Genomic DNA, 18,463 nt, shown 5'->3' on the forward strand with positions numbered 1-18,463 from the left:
GCTGTGCATCCAAACCTTAAGAGCGTCCCAAGTTCTACAGTTAACACAGAACGCACTACCGGCTGTCCATTATTCAGAGGAAAGGAAAGCTGGGATAATACGAAGTCATATGCAAATAAGGCTTTAAGAATATATAGGCTCAACACCAAAAGATTGAAAGATGGAAACGTATAATTATTACCAGTTACCATTTAATAATTACCATTATTACCAGTACCATTATTAAGACCAGCTTTACAAACCAGATGAAAAGATCACTGTGCATCTTGCTAATGCACATATCTGTGTGCATTTCTCCTTTAAAAAAAATATATATATATATTTAAAAGTACACACAAACGCAGCAACACTGATCAGAACTACAGAATGATTTTCACGTGAAGAGGAACTACTTAAATTACGACAGTTGACAAAAGCGTACCCAGGAGGAGAAAAAAGGGGAGGGGAAAAATGAGACTGAAGAAATGATTTACTCATTTCTACTCGTAAAATATAGAATAGTAGTCAAAACTTAAGCAAACAGAAAAATTAAGCAAACAGTTTTAAACCAGATAGAAGGAAGTATAATTTAGCAGCCCAAAAGAACGACTCAAAAAGGAATCACATAGATTCAGATGTTGGTCAAAAGCAGCTGAATGCTCAGGTGGGGTCACACCACTGAGCAAGAAGGGACCCTTTTCCTTGTTTGTATTCCCTGCTGCCTGGTTGTGCTCTCAGCTGAGCAGCAGCACACACAGGGCCTGCACTTTGATTCAATTAACCTGCTTTTATTAAGCATGCACATAACGACCCTGAAGAAAAACAAATGTTCCTATTAAGTCACGTAAAAAGAGAAAAATTAATATAACCTATAGACTTTATTATTGAAAATAGATTCTGACAACAATTTTGGAAGACTTCAACACCCAAACACTGTCAAAACTGACATTTTAATTACAAACAGTTATAGCTCTAATAACATTTATGTTACTGTAGATGTGAGTAGCTTGCAGTTACGTGATGAGAAGACATTTTAAGCACCATTTGCATATAGACTATGGCATGCACAACTAATTATGTTCCCCTAGAAATTCTGTAATATTGTTTGTACAGGCCTACAATCCTTCCTCAAACAAAAATATCTCACACTTACCCTCTTCTGCCAGGCTTATTATTTCACATAATTCCAGTTTCTGGATGAAACTCTTCAAGGTTGTACTTCAGTGGTTACATTTACAATTTCTGGTCTCTGCTGTCACCACTGACTAAAGTTCATTAGGGTATGTGTTTAATCTTTTGCTTCTGCTGCCTGTTTTTTGCTGTTGTTTTTTAAAGTGTTGATCAGTTACGTAGCCTCACAAAGTACATTTCAGAATTTCAGCTTTCAACTTGATTCATAAAAGGAAAAAAAAAAAAAGTAGTTGGCGCTTGGCCTTAATTACCACAGCTCCGATGGGAAAAAAAAAAGAGCTCCAAAATTCAGGCCTTTACTTAAACTGCAGTTATGTTCTTTTGAAGACGTTTATTTGCCAATTCTTTTATAAGAAAGATTATTTTTCTGAGCTGTGCAGCAAAAAAATGCATCTTTAGAAAAACAGTGCCTTACCTAATACTATCCATCAGATAGCAACACTCAGCAACAAGGAAGGAATCCCAACACCACATCTCGATTTAAGTGGCTTTGATTCACTGCCAACAATTCACTGACTTTACTTTCCCAAAGATCGGCCTCCTCCCACCCCCAGCTCCGACCAACAGCCGTTCCTTCTGCCTTACAGCCTTCACATCCTGTTCGCCCCTGCCCTGCTCACAAGGAAGGCACTTGGGATCCTCACTGTGTTTGTGAGGGAACGCTACCACAAGCTTCATTTCTGGCTACAGAAGACCGATACGTTTAGATTCCAGATTTCTCCGCCAGATTAAATACGCGATTCGTGGTCATACAAACAAAAGCACCGGCAGGGCACGATGGAATCGGGCCGGGTCCGGGCAACCGCTGCCATCCGATTCGAGGGCCCGGCCGGCCAGCCGCTCCGAGGGCTCTCCCGGCAACTCCGCACCCCGTCCTCCCGCAGCCCCCGCAGCGGCAGCCACCGCCCTGATCCCCGCGGACCGAAGCACCGCCCACACCGTCTGCGGGCCACCGCGCAGACGTGCCCTTCCCAGCGGCCCTCGCGCGGCGCGGCGCGGCGGCGCGATGATCCACGAGCTGCTGCTGGCGCTCAGCGGTTACCCGGGCGCGGCCTTTACCTGGAGCAAGCGCGGTGGGCTGCAGGTACGGCCCGGCCCCTCCTTCTCTTCTCCCATTTCGTTTCTCTTCTCCTTCGCCGCTCTCTTTTCCCGCAGGTGTCCCAGGAATTGCCGTTCTTGCACCCTAGCGAGACCAACGTTCTGAACCGCCTCTGCCGCCTCGGTACCGACTACATCCGCTTCGCCGAGTTCGTGGAGCAGTACACGGGACACGTGCAGCAGCAGGTGAGGCTGCAGCGGCGCAGCGTGGACGATGATCTGCTCTGCCGCTTCTGTCACGGAGCCGTCGGTGCGGCTCTGCGCCAGCGCAGACAAACTGACCGTCCCGAGCAGGGATCTGTGTGGTTCTGCGTGGTGTAAATGAGAGCGGGTGCACGACTGCTTGTGTTGGAAGACGTGACGGAGCGCGGAAATATCATTCCTAGGGAAGGGAACGTCACGTTATAATTTCTGGTCCCTGCGGTTCATCAGGAGTTGAGAATAGCGTAGGGATTCAGGAGGCAGTCGTAAATACAAACGAGCACCGAATTTAACAGTGCTGCCGCGCGTGCACCATTCCCAACTCCCGCATGCATCCACAGAAGAGCTAAACAGCTCTGTTTGTTTTGTTATGTTTTGTTTTTTTCCTGGATGCTTTATGGTTGTTGAAGGTGCACTTCAGAGTGTTGTGACCACTGGCTGCTGGTGCAATGTTGCAGGAGGTTCCATTACTCGTCAGACCTGTGCTGAGGACCTGAGGATTTTATTGTTCTGTTTCAGGACCATCACCTATCTCAGCAAAACCAGAGTGGATTGCATGGCATTTATTTGCGAGCATTCTGTACAGGGCTTGATTCAGTGTTGCAGCCGTATCGACAGGCACTGCTTGACCTGGAACAAGAGGTAAAGGAGAGGGACCTGGGGCAAGAGGCTGTTTGCTGCTGGCACATTGTGGAAGCTTGTCATTTTTGCCATTACTGTATTGACTAAGTGATAGTAGCTAAAGAGACAACAAGATAGTTTTCTTTTCACTTTGGTAATGGCTTTCAAATTACTCTTGTGAGATGCTATTATAAATGACTGTTAATTTTAATAAGCTGTCATTCCCTTGCACATACAATTCAATAAATGCCCCATCAGCTTTGGAACCTGATGCTGTTTCATACTATCGTGACTTCTGTTTTCAGTTGTGAAGGTTCTGATAAAATCCTCTGGGGCTTAGCAGCTGTTCTGTCTTAGGTGCTGTCGTCATCCAGTGGTTTCATTAAAAGTTACAGCCTACATGGGACATAACATGATACGGAGCATAGAGCCAGACTTGCCTTTTTACTTATCCATGCCATATTTTAATTTTCATTAATCGTTCTGTTGTTCTTACAGTTTCTGGCTGACCCACATCTTTCCATCTCGCACGTTAATTATTCCTTGGACCAGGTAATGCTGATGAACCTGTTCATGCTAATGATTATTCTTGTCATTCTGTAACACGTCTAATGAGAATGTGAGTGGTGTAAACAAGGTTTAGTCTTTCATCCTACGTCGTTTCTCCTTAACAGCTCCAAATTTATGGTCCTGTAATCATAGTTAGAGGTTCACTTGCACTTTGACGCAATGCACAGCTCCTTTACCCTGGCATATTCCTCACAACTTCTGTTTATTCTGAACTGCAGCTGGAATACAGTGGCCTAATGACCCTTGGTCCAAGTGAAGATGGACATTGTTTCCAGTGATTTTAGGGTCACTGACAATAGTTCCCAATTTGAGTGGAAAGCATGCTAACAGTTTGCTTGAGCTACTGTAATCGCCTGTTGTCCACGCTTACCTAAGTGTAACTTTTCTCCTTCTTGTGCTGCAGTTTCAGTTACTCTTCCCATCCGTGATGGTTGTGGTGGAACAGATCAAGACTCAGAAGGTATGGCAACATTTTAGCTAGTCTTTCTCAGCAAGTTTCCTCTTTAGCTGATAAAGTATTTCCTGCTTTCATCCCAGAACTGAATGCTAGGAAAGAATCTGGTTTCAGTTATTGTAAGTATTGAATGCTTTACAAATCTCTTTACACTGGATTTGACTTTTTCCTCATTCATTATTAGCAAGATGCATTTTATAATCACAACACACTTCAAACTACAAGATGCTGCTAGTTGGAATTTCTTCTTTTCTGATTTTGTTTTCTTCCATGCTCACTTGAATTAAAAAAAGGAGTAGCTAATGTTTTCAAAGTCTTGAGATGCTTAGTTTTCATCTAGGGAAGCTTCTGAGAGAAGCTTACATAGAAGACTTATTTCTCCATTACACAGCGTATGTTTAATCTCTCTTTCTGTCAGACCTGTGCAGTTCTTCATGTTAGCTGGAAATGTAGCATTTAAATGTTTGAAATGGTCAGTACAGATCCAAGTAATAGTCCTACTCCAACCACTTGTTTCTTTTTGTAGATTCATGGATGTCAGATACTGGAAACTGTCCACAAACATAGCTGTGGGGGGCTGCCTCCTGTTCGCAGTGCTCTTGAAAAGTAGGTAGATGCAACAAAACTATTTTGTTTGAACATAATACCTGACGTTAGTATCAAAGTGTTTTCTTACTTGTGAAAGCAGATGATGCTGCTCAAATCGAGCCTGTATGATTTAAAAGGACAAACTGTCACAGTATCCTTTATTTATCTAAAACAGATTCATGGCAGGAATTAAGGCTTTCTACATATTTGTAAGTCTACACAAAATGTCTTGGATACAGCAGACATTGTGTTCATCCTTTAGAAAAATAAATTTCACTGGGTGAATGTTATGTCTGTGTGCCCTTGGGAAGAAAGTATGCACCAAATTGCCTGGCTGATCAACAGGACTTTCCAGAATAATGTACAATAAGGTTTCGATTACTGTGTGCAGTGGACCCACTGTCTGTTTCTTTTGATTTCAGGATTCTGGCTGTGTGTCATGGAGTCATGTATAAGCAGCTGTCTGCCTGGATGCTGCATGGATTGCTACTAGACCAACATGAAGAGTTCTTTATCAAACAGGGCCCTTCTGGGAATATCTCTGGCCAACCTGAAGATGATGATGATGACCTGGGAATTGGAGGACTTACAGGAAAACAGCTACGAGAGCTGCAGGACCTGGTAAAACTGCAAGTTGTAGCTTGGCACCTTTAGTCATCAGGTGACTGAAGAGGAAGTACTGTCTTCTGCTTCAGTGCAAATGATACAAATGACCAGTCATTCTCGAGACCCGACCTCATATTGCATAAAATTAAGTGCCTTCTATAAACAATCTTTGCTGAGAGAAGATTGTACAAAGGCAAAAACAAGTTAAAGCTTTAAAAGGCCATAGAAAACCAGTTACTTTTAGCATACTCTGATACTTACTACTTTTCCTATATAAGCCTGTTTTCTCAACCTCTTTCTCTCCTTGTGCTTTCTGTCTTGTCTCTGGTGTCTGACAGCGCCTGATTGAGGAGGAGAACATGTTAGCTCCATCTCTGAAACAGTTTTCTCTGCGAGTGGAGATGCTGCCATCCTACATTCCTGTGCGAGTTGCTGAAAAAATCTTGTTTGTGGGAGAATCTGTACAAATGTTTGAGAATCAAAATGTTAACCTGACCAGAAAAGGTAAGGAGCATCTTATGGCCTTCACTCAGCTGTGACAGACTGACAAGTATCTTCCGAAATACTGTATGAATGAATTATTTATCAGTCACTGTTAAAATGATCAGCTTCAGAAAATACACATGGCTGTGCCAGATCAGAACAGTGGTCCAAGTGCTCTGCTTCTGATTGAGTGCTAGGGAAGGATGTAAGTTCAGCATGAGTAAAAAATACTTAGTTATAAGTAATAATAAAAATAAAAAATACGAAGTTGTAAGTTATTATCTCACTCTGGAGAAATAAAGCCTCTGTAAAGGTCATGTTGCCTTTTGAATTTCTGTGCCTGAAGGGTTCAAACAATTACAGGAGCACATCTTGCTGTGAGTGCACACGTGTGTAAAAAATATTTAACTGACTAATGCCAGTGCAGATAACAAAGAGCCAATTGAATTGGATTACTTTGTTCTGTTTGTAGAGGTGAGGGGTGGTTTCAAAAATAACAAATTCCCAAGCCCAAGCAGTGGGATACAACTGAGAGGGACAGAGCATGTGGAGAATCCAAACGACTGGGTAATGCAGCAGCAAAGTTCAGGGTTCATAGATCTAGCTAAGTCCCAGGAAAAAGGACTTTGTTTGCATAGAAAATCTTTTCCTTCCTTCTTTTCTTCTCTCCACTTAGTCTTTTTTTTTTTTTTTTCCCCTGTCTGATACTGCAGCTCTGCCACATCATGTGTCTGTTGTGTATTTGCAGTACTGCCTTGTACTTGGTACTTCAGGGCTTCCACAGATCTGCATTCCTCTTGACTGACATGACATTGTGCTTCCTGGGCAGCCTCTCTATCCCACTGTGCTGGAAAGGGTCTGCACTTATTTGAATAGGATTTGTTATTGTCCAGAATGTTTCTCATTGTTGCACAGGCTCCATCCTAAAAAACCAGGAAGACACTTTCGCAGCAGAACTACATCGACTCAAGCAGCAGCCACTCTTTAGTTTGGTAGACTTTGAATCTGTGGTTGACTGGATACGGAGCACAGTTGCTGAGGTAAGGATCCTAGGTAGGATAGCTATACAGGTTGAGGAGATCTTGAGTTTGGGAATGGCCAGGAGAAGGAAAGCTGTTTACAATAAATTAAAACAGGAAGGTGAAAAAAAAAAAGAAAAAAAAAAGGTAGCTTTTATTTTCTTATCAGGCTTAGTGTCATGTTGTTCTAACTTCTAATGATACAAAGACTTCAACTAATACCAGTAATTTGCAGAGAATTGTAAAACATTGATTGTGTCACTTATTACAACTTCCAACCTTTATGCTGTGATTGCAGTATAACAGTTGGCCTTTTGCTGAGACAAATGCTTTGTGGGTTGTTTTTTTTTGTTTTGTTTTAATTTGGGGAAAATGAAAACCAGAGAACATAGGAGCACAGAAAAGTGAGGACAAGTAGGATTTGGTTGAATTCATAAGAATCTGCTTTTTTTTTTTTTTTTCTCCATGCATCTTCATGTTTCTTACTAATATGCATCAAGAGTATTCTAGTTAGTAGCATGGGTTGCCCACTCAGAAGTCGTCTTAGCATGTTCCTCTTTTGTTTTATATACATTTCATATACAGTTATTTTAAGACAGTTATTCAGTAAAATTCAGTAAGTTCAGATGTGTCTGAGAAGAGATTTCTTGCTTTATTTGTTTTTTTTTTTTATCTTCTCACTAGCATCTTTGGAAACTCATGGTGGAGGAATCTGACTTACTAGGACAACTGAAGGTAATGTTACTGCTAACTTGTTTCTGCAAAAGTAGCTTAAAATCAGTGATGTGGGATTTCTTGTTTGCTTTGTTTCATTTTTTTTAACAGCCCTTTCCCAGTAGATGCTTTACTGTCTTATATTTTGTACTTTCTTCTTTATGTAACTCTGTTTTCATTTCCCAAATCTCAAGCATGAGTACAGTGATATGACTTGGTCAGAGGCAGAGTTAGAGGAATAGATGTATGCAGTTTTGTGCTTTGCATCTTGGAGATTCATTGTATTGCTTGCAGTGCATTTGCACTGTAGACTTTCTGGCCACTGGATGAAGTTCAGAGCTTTCCAGCTGTGTTTTGAAATGACAGAAGTTGTCCGAGTAATTAAAAAATAAATGTTATGAGTTAGAATGCTTACTCTTTCTGCTCAGTTTTTTATATGCTTACATACAAAAACTTATCTAAATAGATTATAAAAGACTTTTACCTTCTGGGAAGAGGTGAACTGTTTCAAGCCTTCATTGACACTGCACAGCACATGTTAAAAACACCACCCACAGCCGTAACAGAACATGGTGAGTGCTGATTACTCATCTACAAAATGTTCCTGGCAGGAAAATAGTTAAATCCAATGCAGATTTCCCCGTCTTATCCTCTGGGCGTTTTCATTAGTTTTGAAAGAGCAGCACTTCTAAATTACACTATATTACACATTGGGCAAAAATAACTTTCAGTAACAAAAATAATCTTTCAGTAACTTTCAGATGTCAGGCTTCTCTCCCTATCGGAGTGGAGTTAAAGTAGTGGAAATAATGTTATTCCGTTATGGCCCAGTGTGAATAATTAACAGGTGCAAAATAAGCACTGTCTGCATCTCGAGTATTCTGTTAAGGTTTGTGTTCTCTCTCTGTCAGATGTCAATGTTGCATTTCAGCAGTCTGCTCATAAGGTACTGTTAGATGATGACAACCTTCTTCCTTTGCTTCACTTGACCATTGAGTATCATGGAAAGGAGCATAAAGGTATCTATTTGCATTTTTAGTAATGAGTTAAGAGGGATTATGATAATGACCTTGTTCTCAAATCCTCTTACCCTCCTGTGGAGTAAAGAAATACTGTTTTCCTTAACAGCCTTGTGTGATACCTCAGCCTGCTTTTCCTTCTTCCTGTTCTGTTCTTTCCCTTTTCGTTCTTGTCTGGAAGGCTTACCTTGACTGAGAGGACAACTTAACCAAGCACCTTATCTGTTTTCAGATTCTTCTCAGACTCGTGAAGGGCCTTCCCGAGAGCTGTCTCCACGTGAAGCCCCCACGTCTGGCTGGGCAGCTCTGGGCCTTTCTTACAAAGTTCAGTGGCCACTGCATATTCTCTTCACTCCTGCTGTTCTGGAGAAGTAAGTACTAGGTATTGCCTTTGTGTCTGGAAGTTACCTGACATCAGGCACCCAGTATTTTTTTTCCATTCCTAGAGAGAAAGGTAGAGCTTTAGCACTTTAGCTTGCTCCCTGAACCTTACTTTTTCTACTTAGTCATGTTGAGGTTACTTGTTCCAAATAAGATCATGGTAAATCTGTCAGCAAAACTGTCAAAACTTTGCCATCTCTTTTCCAGTAATGTTAGAATTACTTTGTATTTTTTAGATTAATAACCACTACAATCAGAAATCTGTTACTCTGAGATGGGCTGTTACTCCATCTACCCTGTCTGTTGGCAGGCAACTGCCTGCTATTTCTCTTTCCAGTCTTGCACTGTTGTGTTCTCCGGTGCCCAAGAAAGAGTTCTGTCCTAAAACAACTTTGTTGTTTTTTGACTATAGGTACAATGTTGTGTTCAAATACCTGCTCAGCGTGCGACGGGTCCAGGCAGAGCTACAACACTGCTGGGCTCTCCAGATGCAACGTAAACATCTGAAGTCTAACAGAACTGATGCCATCAAGTGGCGTCTGAGGGACCACATGGCTTTCCTTGTGGACAATCTTCAGTATTACCTCCAGGTCACGATTAAACAGTTGAACTTGTATCGCTTAATCAAGAACTGATAGAAGGAGGGAGGGAGCACTGAAGTTTTGAACTGCAACTTTTGAGTTCCCAGAGTCAGTGCTACAATTGATGGTTAATGGATGTGCGAATCGGTAGTTTTACGCGTTAATGGAAATGCAAATGGCTCTTCAGCGCTGCTAAGGAGTTGTGAGGAGCCCCGCTTATCCCTGAAGCTGAATCATTAACATACCATCCTGTCTTGGTTTTTTGCCCCTTGAAGCGAGCTCTGCTTTGAGGAGTTCTTTTGGATGGTTTTCTGTGTTTTTTTTTTAGTTATGATTTCTTTTTTTAATTGAAAGAAGCCACTTTCTCACTTTCAAACCTAAACGCTACTAAACAGTAGTAGCTGAATTTTGCTAGAAACAATTTGTTAATAGCTACAACAGTAGAAACTAGGGAGGCCTGACTTTCTAGAGTGACAGCTTGAGTTCTTGCTCTGTAGCCTTTGCCCTGATGAACACATGGTGCAGGCTTTTGCTCATTGCTGGTGAAAATTCATAGCTAATGGTGGTGACTATGTTGAAAAATAGTGCTTTGTATCTGAGAATGTGATTACTGTTGTGTTCTTCGTTTCCATAGAAACAAAGAGGAAGTATAACTTCTGGAGCAGCCTAGGAACTTTTTCCACTAGTTAGAAAGCAACTGTTTGTCTACTTAGTTAATATTCAGGGATTGATTCTTTTCTCCCTTATTACTCTACTGTTGTTGTACATAGAGTTCCGTCAATGAGGCAGATAGAAGTTGGTGTTCAGCCTCCAGTGTAAGAATAGGGATAGGGAAAGCAAATTTCTTACACAACTTCTAGCTGGGCTGAGGTACTCCAGTTCCTCAAGGAAGCTGTTAATGAAGATTCTGTGTGTTCATCAGGTGGATGTACTGGAATCTCAGTTCTCACAGCTTCTCCAGCAAATAAATGCCACACGAGATTTTGAGAGCATACGACTGGCTCATGATCATTTCTTAAGTAATCTGCTGGCTCAGTCTTTCATCCTCCTAAAACCTGTAAGTAGATCGTGCTTTCACTTTTTTCCCCAAGTTGTTTCAGGGATAGGTAGAAGCACGTAGCTTTTTCCTTAAGAAAAAAGGCCTTTGAAATGCCACAGTTGCTTTAACATCTTCCTTAGTGACTGCTGAAAAACATAGTATATCATTTTGACTATGAATGCTTTAATTTTCAGGTACTAAAACAAACAAACAAAAAAACCCAACCAAACTTCCTCTGAGGCTGAGCTCTGTATGTAACTGGTAACCTGTACTTCTTTTTCTATACAGGTTTTCCACTGTTTAAATGAAATCCTGGACCTTTGTCATAGTTTTTGTTCTCTGGTAAGTCAGAATCTGGGACCGTTAGATGAGCGTGGAGCTGCACAACTCAGTATTCTGGTGAAGGTAAATCTCTATTGATGTCGTCTTGTTCATCTCCCTTGCAACTGTCTAAGCTTTAACTTTACTCCTGTTCTACAGCTGTTTTAAGCTGAGATCAGACCTTCTGTGTGAATGCTTACACTTACTTGAATTAATCAATACCTCCCAGGTAGAAAAACTCCACATCTCCACCCGCAGATAGGGGAGATATGTGCACAGAAGTTACAAGAATCCTCTTGAAATACAAAGGATGTAGATTGTCTGGCTTTACCTCTCCTTTTGGCTACCTAGCACCTAATTCTTTTGGCTGACAGGTTACCTTATAGCTGACCACTAGCAAGTCTTTCGCAGTGATACTTTTCTTCAGGCTACTCAATGATTGAACAGGCTTTCCTGAACAGGTTTCCTGTGATTTGTAGGGGTTCAGTCGTCAGTCATCACTGCTCTTCAAGATTCTCTCCAGTGTTCGAAACCATCAAATAAACTCTGACTTAGCTCAACTGCTACTTCGTCTGGATTATAACAAATATTACACACAGGCTGGAGGAACCTTGGGCAGGTAGGAATGACTTCAGGGGCACCTGCAGAATTATCTTGAGACACTTGAAATATAATATAAAGCTAACAATCATAATTAAGCAACGTTCATTTCATAAGCCAAAATACTGGAAGCAAAAGGCTGAAGAGTACTGTGATACAAAGTAACAAAACCGCACTCACTTGGCTTCTGGTTTTCACTTGTGCTTCCCCCCATTGTTTTGAACTACCTGCTAGTTATTGCTCACTGAGAAATGGTGACGTGTTAATAGAGGGGTGCTCCATGAAATTTGTTAACATCAATTTATTAATATGTTAATACTGCATCCTTTTCTTGCAGTTTTGGGGTTTGAGCACTAAGACCTTTTCTTCAAGCTGCAACCAATAGCATTGCGAGCAGTGGAGCCTGCGCAGTTGGCTCTTGCCTAATGAAGCACTGTCAAAAAGAACTGGCAGGAAGCACCACCTACCTGCAGCTGCCCAGTGATTACAGAAAGCTTCTCCATCTGTTCAGAACTAGTACAAATATGCTTTCTGCAGCCTTCATACACTCGTAAGTGCTTCCAGAGAGGCAGTCTATGCTTCTTCAAGAAGTGGGGAAAAAAAACCACAGAAGCACGTTTTGGCTGTTCAGTTGGACTGCGACGCTTGGCAAGCTGGAATATGCAGGAAGCAGCCTGTTGTTCTTGACCATGAATGAAGTTTTAGCTTTCTTCAGAAACTGAACTTGTCTGTTGTAAACCAGTTTACTGCATGTCTGCTAATCAAATACCTTTATGTAAAAGAAACAGCTCCAATAGCTTTTTGAAGTAAACTGGAATGAACAGAGTTTAAGAATATTCTTCTTCTACAGTGCACTGTTCCAGCATAACAGTCTAGTTAAGTCTTACAGAGAAAGCATGCAACAATGCTAGCCCAGTCCTTAGTATATTTTAACATGCTGGAATTATTCACACCTGTTAATATTTGCACTGTTCAAAGTGCAGATCTCCCTCTAGTGACAGAAAAAGGTGCTAGAACTAAAGCTAGGGAGAAACTTTAGACATCATATATACCCTGTATATATATACACATGGTACCCTGTTATATGTACCCTGTTCTCATTCAAGGCTATTTAGAATGCTGCTTGTGACTAATGTACTGAAGCAAAATAAATCTTTGGCATGCACTTATTTTTCCCTGCACCTCAGGCTCCCAGCAGTTTATTCATCCTAGTTCCCTTTTCATTTCCACTTTTGTATTGCCTGTCTGTGCTGAGGCTGGTTAATACCTGTATAGCCAAAACAGGAGGGAAGAAAAATAAAAAGTAGCCAAAACAAAACAGTACTTTGTCCTCACAGTTCTTACCAGTTGCTTCAGCAATATCTTGTTCCAACAAGGTGTAGCAGTACACAACATTCCATTCTTCCAAAAAACAAGAGGTGCCGGTGCGCTGAACTCGGTCGTAGGTCCATCCTTCTGTAAATAAAATCTTCCACCTTTCCATCCCTTTGTAATTGACTTTTCGTGCTGGGGTCAGGTTTTAGAGAAAGTAGAACATTTAAGCTATTCAGCCCAGACAAGCATAAGCATTTCTTTTCCCTCTGCCCTCATTTAGGCAAGGCAGATAAATGAGAAAACCGAATAGCTAACACAAGAGATTGAACGTTTATTTCATGATAAAAGTTCAGCAGATAAAACTATATACAATAAACCATGCACGCTGTCCAATTCCACAAACATTTAAAACCTGATTAAAACAGTCTGCACAATGATGGGGCAGCAGGACAAAGTTTCAGCTTAATGAGGGACATAGTCATGTTTGTATTTTGGATGCTTGTTGTAGCCTACTCTCTCTCCAGCAATAAGGCTCTGGATCACCCACTCTTGTGAGACAACAGGCAGCCTTAATGCCTCTGCGCACTTCAAGACGACAGCTGGGCAGGAAAGATCAGTCACCACCACATCATAAACACCCAGTGCAATATCTGTGTATGAAGAAAGAGGTGCTGGTCAGGAAAATTTAAAAAAAAAAAAAAAAAAAAAAAAAAAAAAAAAAAAAAACACTCTTCCTTGCAACAGCAGAGAAGTCTGTTTAACTACCCTACTACCATGAATCTGCTTAGCATCTCCCATTGCTAGCCTATGAATTCTTTTTGTTAGAAGTTAAGACAAGCTATACAGCAACACTGGACAGTAAAGGATTCCCCCTAGGGCAGACAGAAGTTAACAGAAAACCAGTCACCGAGATTACAAGCAGGAGCAGATAACCATGCATTCTGACCTCAGGCTGCAGTGCTAGGACCTACATGCCATATAGAGAAGAACAAGTTGAACGTGTATACAGGAATTCAGAAGAACATGGAAATAATTCTAGTGGCCTACAGAAGGCCCAGGAGCAATTCTTTAAGGCTGACAGCCTGTATCCTGAATTGCTGCACTGCATCATTCACTGGAAGGCAGAGCTTCTGTATGTTATCTAGATTACATTCAGGCAGAGAGCTAGTATCACCATTTTGCCTTCCTTTATACTTATAGACATGCTTGTAACCGATCCTAAATGATTTTTAAGACCATACCAGAGAGCAGAGCAGTACAGGATTTCCAGCTACTAGAGAAAGCCAATGAGTACCTTTGTTGTTAGCATTTGAAAAATGCTGTTTAACAGAAGATGCTCCACCAGTCATAAGGATTTCAGACCACAGATCCAGGAAATTCTGCTGCTGATCTGATACTAGGAGAACCTTCAGGTTATGGAATGGGTTTTCTCGTGGGTGCCTGTGGAAGAAGCGATTGCAGACTGGTAAAGATATCTGATAATCTTACGGCTTTCCAATACTTTAAGGGAACTAATAAGCAGGAGGGAAAAACAACTTTTTACATAAGTAGACAGTAACAGGACAAGGGGGAATGGTTTTAAACTAAAGGAGGGAAGGTGTAGTGGATGTCAGGAGGAGGGTGCTGAGGTGCTGGAACAGGTTGCCCAGAGAGGTTGTGAATGCGCCATCCTCAGAGATGTTCAAAGCCAGGTTGGATGGGGCCCTGGGTAATCTCATCCAGTACTTGATCTAACCAGTTGTCAACCCCGCCTGCAGCACAGGTTGGAACCCAATGACCACTGAGGTCCCTTCCAACCCAAGCCATTCCACGATTCTATGATGACCCCAGATTTTATTTGAGGATTGTTTGTTTACCTCCCCATGTCAACTGATCAGCTCCCATATTAGTACTTTTAATATCTTAACAGCACACATTCCTGAAATACCTGGAACAATTTTCCTCTACTTCCAGATAGTAAACAGAGCTAGACCACACTGGCAGTGTGTGCACATATACATGGGGGTATGCACATGCACGGGTGCAGCAGTCTGAATGCAGAGTTAGGCTAATCTCTGATGCTGAACAACCTATTTTGTGCATACCCAAAACACCTCAGTTTTGATAGAGCCAAGCAATCTACCATCAGTCCCCAGACCAAGAAATTCCAGGGATCTCAAGTCCGCTTTTGTCTGCTTGCCACTGTCTCCAAGGAGTCTTGGAACAGAACAGTGCTTAAGTTCTATAGAAATGCCAAGAAAGTACCCTGAATTCAAAACACGGCAGTGAGAAAGTTACAACAGTATTGCACTCCAAGCTATTAGAGTCCAGCTAAGTGAGCGGGAAGTCTTGCCTGAATTTCATGTTTCTCAACAGACCAAAATCTCTCTCTTCTTGAGAGACTCTTTTTGTACATCCAGCAGGCAAATCCCCTTGGTGTCGGAGCCACATCCAAGGAAAAGAAGCGGAAATGCATTTCTACACAAATGGCAAACACGGGAGGCAGTACTACAGACACCTTCAGTACTTGCAATACTCAAAAGCTTACCAAGCATAAGATCTCCCTTTCCTTAAATCCTTAGCCTGTGCACTTACATCTTGGTTATTACTTATGGCACTTACCATTCTAGCAGTTTTTGCTCCTGCAGGCTGTACCCAGCTGGCAAAAGGTAATTCCGGTAATTCTGAAGCTGGTTAGCATGACAGCTATCGTAAACCCAGACATGAGACACGCAAGGGATCCCTCGAGCAAGGCACAGCAAGTACTTCCGTGTTCGACAATGCTGATCCGCAATTAAAAGACACTGATATGCTGCATTGCACTTCAGGAGAGATTAAAAATAACAAAACATGTAAACTGGAAATAGAGAGCTTGGAAAAAAGCCTTGAAATTATCTGCAGCTGAACAGTAACAAAGAAAACAATCAAAACACTTTTCACAGCCTTATTATATGAGAAGTGAATTCAATTCACAGACCACAATAACCTATTCCAAGCTGTGTAGCACATGTAAAAACTCCACCTATTGCTTTTGTATCATACCTCTCTTCTACTTGAGATAAAGGAAGAGAAACATCTTTGAAACTGTGAACTAAGTCAGTAAAGACAACTCTACCCTCAGACAAGACACTCCAAAAACAGTTTACATTTTTATTAGAAATCAGCTTTTTTTTTTATTGAGGAAAAGTAAAAATAAAAAATAAGTCTATAATTCACCTTGAAGTCTGCACAACATTCTTCTGGCTTTGCCTGCAATCTTATGCTAAATAAAACTTCAGGAAAAGAGTTGTAAACTAAACAAAGAAGTTAAAGATTTATTCTGGGTGCTATCATTACTCGTAGATTCTGCCAGCATCACTACATCAACCTTGAATTTCACGTAAGATTAGGATAGGATAAATCCTTTGTATAGATTTCGATAGTAAACTTCAATTACTTGATCTTCTGGATATGTAAGAATAAGTCCAGTTTATCAAGAGCGATGCTTGACAAAAGTTGTTTGATAGACTCCAGTACTGCTGATGGTACAACTACAGTATCACTTTTAAGGCCTTCCCCAGCTCTACAGTGAATCTGTATTCTGGTAGCATTACTTTGAATCTCTGAAGTTAATTGGCCCATATTACTAAGAGTCACTCCTTTATAGGCAGCTAACCTCAAGACAACAAATTTGCAGTAGATTAACTGCCATTTTGTGTGGTGATCAACTGCTGGGTTAAGCTCATCCATTATAATCTATAAAAGCAGCTGACATTCAGTTTTCATATTTTGTTATATGCATAGATACACACACAAGTAAGAACATAAATATGCATGTATTGTGTTTGAGATTCAGACAGCCAATATGAACTTCTGTTCTTTCTGTTCATCTAGACAGTGATGCTTCTCCCGCAGCCAACAACTCAATGTTCAAGTGGAGACCAGTGATGAGTGGCATTCCTCAGGGATCAGTGCTATTTAACAGCTTTGTAAGCAGCACTCACAGAGGAATCGAGTACACCCTCAGCAAGTTTGCAGATGACACTAAGATGTGAGGTGCAGCTGACACACAGGAGGATGCCATCCAGAGGGACTTGGACAAGAGAGGCAGGCCCAGGCCAAGCTCATGAAGCTCAACAAGGTCAAGTGCAAGATGCTGCACCTGGGTGGGAACAATCTCAAGCAGCAATACAGCCTGGGTGGAGAATAGTTAAAAAGCAGCCCTGAGGAAAAGGATTTGGGAGTACTGATCGATGAAAGGTTCAACGTGAACCAGCAACGTGCGCTTGCGGCCCAGGTGGACAACCATGTCCTGGGTTGCATCAAGAGAAGTGTGACCTGCATGTCGAGGAAGGCGGTTCTGCCCCTCTACTCTGCTCTTCTGCTACCCCACCTGGAGCACTGCATCCAGTTCTGGGCCCCCAACATAAGAAGGACATGGAGTTGCTGTAGCAGATCCACTAAGATTAATTAGAGGACTGGAGCACCTCCCTACAAGGAGGGGAGGAGAGAGCTGGGGCTCCTCAGCCTGGAGAAGGCTCTGGGGGACATTATATCAGCCTTCCAGCACCTGAAAGGGGCCTAGAGGAAAGCTGGGGAGGGAATTTTTGAAAGGTCACGTAACAACAGGATGAGGGGAAAGGGCTTTAAACTGGAAGACCGTAGTCTTAGGCTAGGTATCAACAAGAAATCATTTACTGTGAGAGTGGTGAGACACTGGAATTGGTTGCCCAGTGCAGTGAGGTTGTGGGTGTCCCCTCCCTGGAAGCACTCAAAGCCAGGCTGCATGGGGCTGTGAGCAACCTGGGCTAGAGGAAGGTGTTGGAACTAGGTGATCTTAAAGGTCCCTTCCTACCCAAACCATTCTATGAGTCTATGAATTCCATTTGTCTGTTCTGCAATCTGAAGTTTCCTCAATATATACTGACCAACCACTTCACATCATTCCTCAGATGAGAGGGGATATTTCAGATGCTTCTTGATGCCTGGTCAGACTGACAGCTGTTTTTCCATCATGAGTCATTAATTGTAAATCTGTTGCTCTTCAGTTTCAACTGTCCTCACCCCATTATATGTTTCAACAGGAGCTATCCTACTCATCCCATTTTACTTGATTCCTACTTAAACTAGGCAGCATTTCTCATGGAGACAGAAACTATCTCTAGCTGTCCAGGTACCCCAGGTAATGCCTAAGAATTATCACCACTAAATCACAAAAGTTTAATTATTCCCTCCTATAAGAACTGTGTTTAATTTACCTGCTATTCATCAGCAAGTGCCAAAAAGGGAAAAAGGAAATGAAAGAAGAGGAAAGAACTCTATAGGAGCTCCTTCCTCTACATCTCAACCACCACCTCCGCTTACCATTACACAGCCGAGCACTGACACAGAAAAAAACAACTGTATTTACAGAAAAGAGAAAATGCTTAACATACATCTTGACTAAAATAACTCAGTTTCTCATTGTGATGCTGAAAACCACTGTGGATGGTGCTGCTTTTCAAGAGAAGCCTCAAGGCTGAAAAAGCAGGCTGACAAAAGTCTCATGAAGTTTAACAAAGGCAAATCTTAAGTACCTCACCCAGGTAGGAACAACTCCAACACAAGGACAGTCTGGGGACTGATCAAGGGAAAAGTAGCTTTGGAGAAAAGAACATGGAGCTCCAGGTGGAAGACAAATTAAACATGAGCAAGCAAAGTGTCTTTGCAGCGAGCCAACCAGCATC

The 18,463-nt window shown here is 41.7% G+C and overlaps 2 protein-coding genes across 3 annotated transcripts in view; one reads left to right on the plus strand and one right to left on the minus strand.

Annotated features, from left to right (window-relative positions):
- The first annotated feature begins 2,148 nt into the window (after positions 1 to 2,148).
- TUBGCP4 (tubulin gamma complex associated protein 4) lies at positions 2,149 to 12,947 on the plus strand. Of its 2 annotated transcripts, XR_008203881.1 has the most exons (19): positions 2,149 to 2,254; positions 2,326 to 2,454; positions 2,989 to 3,111; positions 3,589 to 3,642; positions 4,064 to 4,120; positions 4,641 to 4,720; positions 5,125 to 5,323; positions 5,647 to 5,812; positions 6,707 to 6,831; positions 7,495 to 7,545; positions 7,991 to 8,096; positions 8,436 to 8,543; positions 8,776 to 8,914; positions 9,337 to 9,514; positions 10,428 to 10,562; positions 10,833 to 10,949; positions 11,345 to 11,484; positions 11,803 to 12,191; positions 12,661 to 12,947. XR_008203881.1 is itself a non-coding variant. In XM_052672401.1 (18 exons), exons 1-18 carry the CDS (start codon positions 2,177 to 2,179, stop codon positions 11,813 to 11,815), a joined length of 1,998 nt encoding a protein of 665 aa, XP_052528361.1. In that variant the 5' UTR covers positions 2,149 to 2,176; the 3' UTR covers positions 11,816 to 12,947. The 2 variants fall into 2 exon arrangements, 1 of the variants encoding a protein (XP_052528361.1); XM_052672401.1 differs by having other exon boundaries at positions 11,803 to 12,947.
- A 143-nt stretch (positions 12,948 to 13,090) lies between these two features.
- Positions 13,091 to 18,463, minus strand: part of TP53BP1 (tumor protein p53 binding protein 1) — a 31,383-nt gene continuing 26,010 nt past the window's right edge. The window contains exons 24-26 of the mRNA XM_052672382.1: positions 15,381 to 15,580; positions 14,074 to 14,219; positions 13,091 to 13,429 (exon numbers count right to left, since the gene is read on the minus strand). Coding sequence (XP_052528342.1) covers positions 13,242 to 13,429; positions 14,074 to 14,219; positions 15,381 to 15,580 — 534 coding nt within the window. The 3' untranslated portion in view covers positions 13,091 to 13,241. The remainder of the gene's footprint in view (positions 13,430 to 14,073; positions 14,220 to 15,380; positions 15,581 to 18,463) is intronic.

The sequence above is a fragment of the Tympanuchus pallidicinctus genome, unplaced genomic scaffold (assembly GCF_026119805.1).
Source record: "Tympanuchus pallidicinctus isolate F22 unplaced genomic scaffold, pur_lepc_1.0 scaffold12, whole genome shotgun sequence".
Lineage (NCBI taxonomy): Eukaryota > Metazoa > Chordata > Aves > Galliformes > Phasianidae > Tympanuchus > Tympanuchus pallidicinctus.

Excerpts from the sequence above, each read along its gene's own strand:
- TUBGCP4 (XM_052672401.1), top strand. The coding sequence starts at position 2,177 with ATGATCCACGAGCTGCTGCTGGCGCTCAGCGGTTACCCGGGCGCGGCC. Across the intron at positions 6,832-7,494 it reads TACGGAGCACAGTTGCTGAG|CATCTTTGGAAACTCATGGT; the intron begins GTAAGGATCCTA and ends TCTTCTCACTAG. Across the intron at positions 9,515-10,427 it reads ATCTTCAGTATTACCTCCAG|GTGGATGTACTGGAATCTCA; the intron begins GTCACGATTAAA and ends TGTGTTCATCAG.